The sequence below is a fragment of the Melopsittacus undulatus genome, chromosome 16 (genome assembly GCF_012275295.1).
Source record: "Melopsittacus undulatus isolate bMelUnd1 chromosome 16, bMelUnd1.mat.Z, whole genome shotgun sequence".
In the NCBI taxonomy this organism is placed as follows: domain Eukaryota; kingdom Metazoa; phylum Chordata; class Aves; order Psittaciformes; family Psittaculidae; genus Melopsittacus; species Melopsittacus undulatus.
In genome coordinates, this window is record NC_047542.1 from 6,057,407 (window position 1) to 6,063,444 (window position 6,038).

The following is a 6,038-nucleotide window of genomic DNA, read 5'->3' on the forward strand; positions in this document are numbered from 1 at the left end:
CGGGGCTCCTCTTTCCTCCTCCATCGCCCATTGCCGTTCCCAAAGGAGAGCTGGAAAAGCCTGGGGACCTCGAGGAGCTCGAGGCGCTAGAGGAGGAGGAGGAGGAGGAGGAGGTGGGAGACGAGGCCATGGGGAGCGGGGCCAGCGCCGAGGACAAGGAGATGGCCAAGAGGTCCAAGGAGCTGGAGAAGAAGCTCCAGGAGGATGCGGATAAGGAGGCCAAGACGGTGAAGCTGCTGCTGTTGGGTAAGGGTCTGCAGGAGGGGTCCCCCCATCCCTACCTCCATTGGGGACCCCTCTGATGGGGGGGGGAGGAACACGGCCAGGGCCTGGTTGTCCACAACCCATCACCTTCCTCATCCCAACAGCTCCTCTTGGGGATGGGACATCCCCTTGGTTGGGGCATCGGGATGGGTGGCAGGGACCAACGCAGGGATGGGACCAGGACACCAGGTCCCACATCCCATGGAGGGGGGTTCTTGGAGACCTCCTGCCACCAGCACCCCGATCCCTAGCACCTGGGGGGACCCTGGGGGCTGTGGGGTGACAGGGAGGGGTGATGGGGCCTGATCCTGGATGGGGGGGGCAGGTCAAGGCGATTAGCACCTAATTCTAAGCAGCTTCCTGTGCTGTCCTAAGCCGCTTATGGCACCGAGGCCATCACAAGAGCTGGGACACCAGGGACCGGTGGTGTCCAGGGGGTCCCCAACCACCCATGGGGGTCCCCAGGCTGTGGTCCAGCACTGGGAGCAGGGGGATAGTGGCACTGGGAGATGCGGCCCTGGTGCCCATCGCTGTGGCATCAGGCCTGGGGTCCATCCCACCCTGCCCAGCACTAAGGTGTCCTCCTCCCCTTCTCCAGGGGCTGGTGAATCAGGCAAGAGCACCATCGTGAAGCAGATGAAGTGAGTACAGCCCCAGGTCCTCAATGGGCTATAGGGGATGACACCCAGGGTCACCCATCCCCATGGTGACGGTTCCCACTGTGTCCCCCCCCCATCCCTCAGGATCATCCACCAGGATGGTTACACACCCGAGGAGTGCTTGGAGTTCAAGGCCATCATCTATGGCAACATCCTGCAGTCCATCCTGGCCATCATCCGCGCCATGTCCACGCTGGGCATCGACTATGCAGAGTCATCCCGCGCGGTCAGTTGGGGGCCACCATCACCCCTGTCCCCCCCATGTGGTGATGGGGTCTGGAGCCCCACGATGGGGTTTGGGCACAGGGAGCCCCGGTGGGATGGTGGCCATGGTGGCAATGGTGGCAATGGCAATGGTGGCAATGCTGGCAATGACAATGGTGGCAATGGGGATGGTGGGGATGGTGGCAATGGCAATGGTGGCAATGACAATGGTGACAATGGCGATGGTGGGGATGGTGGCAATGACAATGGTGGCAATGGGGATGGTGGGGATGGTGGCAATGGCAATGGTGGCAATGATGACAATGCTGGCAATGACGATGGTGACAATGGGAATGGTGGCAATGGGGATGCTGGCAATGACAATGGTGGCAATGGGGATGGTGGGGATGCTGGCAATGACAATGGTGGCAATGGGGATGGTGGGGATGCTGGCAATGACAATGGTGACAATGGCGATGGTGGCAGCAGCTCTGGTCCCTCTTGCAGGACGACGGGCGGCAGCTCTTCAACCTGGCTGACTCCATCGAGGAGGGGACGATGCCCCCGGAGCTCGTGGACTGCATCAAGAAGCTCTGGAAGGATGGGGGTGTCCAGGCTTGCTTCGAGCGCGCCGCCGAGTACCAGCTCAATGACTCGGCTGCATAGTGAGTGGGGTCAGGGCACCGGGGGGGACACACACATGGGGGTGTCAGCAGCATCTCACATCCCCTCCTGTGCCCCCCTCCAGTTACCTGAACCAACTGGACAGGATCACGGCCCCTGACTACCTGCCCAACGAGCAGGATGTGCTGAGGTCCAGGGTGAAGACCACAGGCATCATCGAGACCAAGTTCTCCGTCAAAGACCTCAATTTCAGGTGGGTTGGTGCATTCCCCATGATCCCCCCATGATCCCCCCATGATCCCCCCATGATCCCCCCCATGATCCCCCCATGATCCCCCCATGATAACCTCCATGGTGTCCCCATGATCCCCCCATGATCCCCTCCATGATCCCCTCCATGGTGTCCCCATGATCCCTCCATGATCCCCCCCATGATCCCCCCATGATACCCTCCATGGTGTCCGCATGATCCCTCTATGATCCCCCCCATGATCCCCCCATGATCCCCCCATGATCCCTCCATGGTGTCCCCCATGTTCCTCCCCAGCCCCAGTGGTGGGGATGGGTTTTGGGGTGAACCTGGTGCTCCAGGGACCACCAACCCCATCTGGTTACTGCATCCCTGACACCGCTGAGGACAGGCTGCTGGGACCATCACACTGGGAGTGCTGGCACCATCACTCAGGGGGTATCAGGACCAGGTGTGCCCCCCCCGACCCCATCCTCGTATGTCTCCCCCCAGGATGTTCGATGTGGGAGGGCAGAGATCAGAGCGCAAGAAGTGGATCCACTGCTTCGAGGGGGTGACCTGCATCATCTTCTGTGGGGCGCTGAGCGCCTACGACATGGTGCTGGTGGAGGACGATGAAGTGGTGGGTTGGGGTCCCAGAGGTGGATGGGGAGGAGCAGAGTTGATGCTCGGGGCGGATACAGAGGGAAGGGACCAGCACTGATGTGGGAGTGGGTTGGGAGATGAGGGATGGAGCTCATGGGGATGCAGGAGCCCCATCCCTGGCAGTGCTCAAGGCCAGGTTGGACACAGGGGCTTGGAGCAGCTGCTCTATGGAAGGGGTTGGAGCTGGATGGGCTAACCCTAACCCTAACCCTAACCCTAACTTCCAACCCAGCCCCTGCTGCGGCTCATGGCACAAGGCTGCTCAGTGAAGCCCTGGTGGGAGCTGCTGCTCCAGGACCAGGCAAAGCAGCTCCATGGGCAGAGGAGGGAGAGCCCCAGGACAGGGCATCCCTCAGGAGGAGGCATCAATGGGGAGCTGGACAAGGCACATCCATCCCCATCACCCTCAGAAGGCGCCTGCTGCCATCGAGGTGGAGGAGATCCCACTGGAGCATCCCAAGTGATGCCCAGCGCCTGCCGCAGGGCTGGGAGCTTTCCCTGGATAATGGTCCCAATGTGACCACCAGGATCCTTCATTCCTGAGCACCCCGGAAGCTGGCAGGAGGGATCAGAGCATCCCATAGCCCAGAGCTCCGACCTGAGCACCGCTTGGATCCATCCAGCACTGGGATGGGTTCAGATGGGAAGAGGGACCTGGGGGAAGGCAGCACAGGGAGAAGCTCTTCCCTTGGGTGGTTTGGAGGCTGCCATGGCTCCATGTCTCCTTGCAGAACCGCATGCACGAGTCCCTGCACCTCTTCAACAGTATATGCAACCACAAGTTCTTCGCCGCCACCTCCATCATCCTCTTCCTCAACAAGAAGGACCTGTTTGAGGAGAAGATCAAGAAGGTCCATCTCAGCATCTGCTTCCCCGAGTATGATGGTGAGGCCATGGGGGCTCCATCCCAGGGACCCCAAAGTGTCCACATGGAGATGGCACCTTGGGTTGGGGTCATGGGGGAGCAGTTGTGTTCAGGGGGTAGGAACAGAGGAGGAGCAGCCCTTGGGAAGGTGCTTGGAAGGACTGGAATGGGATGAAATGGATGTAAGGCGCTTGGCTGTGTGCAGGCACCACCGGCCCCTCCTCCTCCTCCAGAGGAAGGCTCCACCACAAGCATGGAGCATCCCCATGTCGGGGCCAGCATTCCCATAGGAGCAGCTCCGGTTCCTCCCTCCCCAGGTCCCAACACGTTTGAGGACGCAGGGAATTACATCAAGACACAGTTCCTGGACCTGAACATGCGGAAGGACGTGAAGGAGATTTACAGCCACATGACCTGTGCCACAGACACCCAGAACGTCAAGTTCGTCTTCGATGCCGTCACGGACGTCATCATCAAGGAGAACCTCAAGGACTGTGGCCTCTTCTGAGCAGCGGGAGGCAGGTACCGGGATGGGGATGGGATGGGGCAGAGCCCAAAGCGTGGGGTGAGGGTTTGGGGTACACAGGTACATGGGGTGGGGATGGCTGCGTGTGGAGGGAGGGTCATGGAATCACGGATGGGTTTGGGGTGGAAGGGACCTCAGAGCCCATCCAGCTCCAACCCCTGCCATGGGCAGGGACCCCTTCCACTGGAGCAGCTGCTCCAAGCCCCTGTGTCCAACCTGGCCTTGAGCACTGCCAGGGATGGGGCAGCCACAGCTTCTCTGGGCACCCTGTGCCAGCGCCTCAGCACCCTCACAGGGAACAGCTTCTGCCTAAGAGCTCAGCTCAGTCTCCCCTCTCTTGGGCAGGTTCAAGCCATTCCCCTTGGCCTGTCCCTACATCCCTTGTCCCAAGCCCCTCCCCAGCTTTCCTGCAGCCCCTTTAGGCACTGGAGCTGCTCTCAGGTCTCCCCTTCTCTAGTCCAGGCTGCCCCAGCCCAGCTCTCTCAGCCTGGCTCCAGAGCAGAGCTGCTCCAGCCCTCACAGCAGCTCCATGGTTGGATGGTACTTGCAGTTTAAGGTGTCCCTGGGTGATGTTTGGGTTCCTCACCCTCCCTTCTCACCCCTGTGCTCACCCACTTGCCTCTTCCCCATCTCCCAAGCAGATTCCTCCTCTCTCCTTCATCTCTCCCTCATCCCCATCCCCAAAGCAGATTCCAGCCACCAGATTCAACCCTCTGGTTCTTCCCTCATCCCCGAGCATCAATCGGTGCAAACACTGGGGGGTTCTGCCACTACACAGGGGCAGGAGTGCTTAACCCACCATGGTGCAATGAGATGCTGGTTCTCTACTTCCCCCTTTCCTCCAGCTTCCCCATGGACTTGGAAGGGGTTTAACCTCCTCTTCTTCCTTCCTTCCTGCTAGAAGAGGACAGGACTTCATCCCCATCACCGTTCTGCTGCGCAGAGCCAAAAGGATGTAACCGAGACACACACACACAAGGTCCTTGGAGCCCACTTTTTCTATGTCCTGCCCGACCACATCAGCTCCCTTCAGCCCAGGATAGGATGGGGCTAAAGCTGAAATTCCTGCTCCCTTTTGTGGCCGTTTCCTCTTTTTCCTTGGTTTCAAGAGGCCAGGTTGGACACAGGGGCTTGGAGCAGCTGCTCTATGGAAGGGGTCCCTGCCTGTGGCAGGGGTTGGAACTGGATGAGCTTTAAGGTCCCTTCCAACCCAAACCATTCCATGACTCCCTATCAAGCCATCGTCCTCCTGAGCCAGCAGCATCACTGTGGGAGCAGGACCAGACCCTTCCCTGCTGGTTTCTTCCCTTCTACCAAAGCTGGATTCCTCAAAGCAGGAGTTCTGGGGGAGGGCGATGGGGGGAACCAACCCCAGTCCTTTGGGAGGAGCAATGATGGGGTTTGGGGTTGGTTTTGTGCCCTAGGTTCAGTCAATGGTTGGCAAGCAAAGGCAGGAGCAGGAGCATTGGGCTCCGAGGAGGTGCGGATGCTCCAGGCTGGAGGAAGAGGAAGCGGTGCCTGCAGCCCCTCTGTGCTCCATAGAGCTCCATCCGCTCTTACCCGGTTGTAAATACAAGCTGGTCCCTACATCCATCCCCTCTCGCGCTGCCACATCCCCTGTACAGCTTCATGTAACCGCAGGGCATCCAATAAAGGACACAGGCATCACGGTCACGTCCGTCTGTCCCATGGCTGCTCCCAAAACCCCATTCCCGTGCCCAGGAGCGCCGGGTAAGGAGTGTTTCACACTCACCAGCACCCGCAGCACAGGCTGGAGATGCTGCTTCCTCTCGGGCACACAGACCCAAGCCCAAACCCTTCCCCACCAAAGCACGTCCCTACCTGGGCCCTGCTGCAGCTCCAGCAGCGGTCAGGGAATACCGGGATGCTGCAGGGCACTTCCTGGGGAGATTCCCATCAGTTCTAGCAGGGGGAAGCTGGAGCCTCCACCCTGGCTGGGAGCTGTGAGCAGGCAGAGCTCATGGGTGCACAAATGGACTC

The 6,038-nt window shown here is 60.0% G+C and overlaps 1 protein-coding gene across 1 annotated transcript; it reads left to right on the top strand.

The window, feature by feature from the left end:
* Positions 1 to 50: 50 nt before the first annotated feature.
* GNAT2 (G protein subunit alpha transducin 2) lies at positions 51 to 4,023 on the top strand. Its single transcript, XM_034069763.1, has 8 exons — positions 51 to 246; positions 863 to 905; positions 1,008 to 1,149; positions 1,635 to 1,792; positions 1,876 to 2,004; positions 2,494 to 2,623; positions 3,378 to 3,531; positions 3,829 to 4,023. Exons 1-8 carry the CDS (start codon positions 129 to 131, stop codon positions 4,017 to 4,019), a joined length of 1,065 nt encoding a protein of 354 aa, XP_033925654.1. The 5' UTR covers positions 51 to 128; the 3' UTR covers positions 4,020 to 4,023.
* The last annotated feature ends 2,015 nt before the right edge of the window (positions 4,024 to 6,038 follow it).

What these genes read in the sequence shown, in the direction of transcription:
- GNAT2 (XM_034069763.1), top strand. Translation starts at nt 129, where the DNA reads ATGGGGAGCGGGGCCAGCGCCGAGGACAAGGAGATGGCCAAGAGGTCC. An exon ending in ATGCAGAGTCATCCCGCGCG is followed by an intron (nt 1,150 to 1,634) that starts GTCAGTTGGGGG and finishes TCCCTCTTGCAG; the next exon opens with GACGACGGGCGGCAGCTCTT. An exon ending in CTGCTTCCCCGAGTATGATG is followed by an intron (nt 3,532 to 3,828) that starts GTGAGGCCATGG and finishes CTCCCTCCCCAG; the next exon opens with GTCCCAACACGTTTGAGGAC.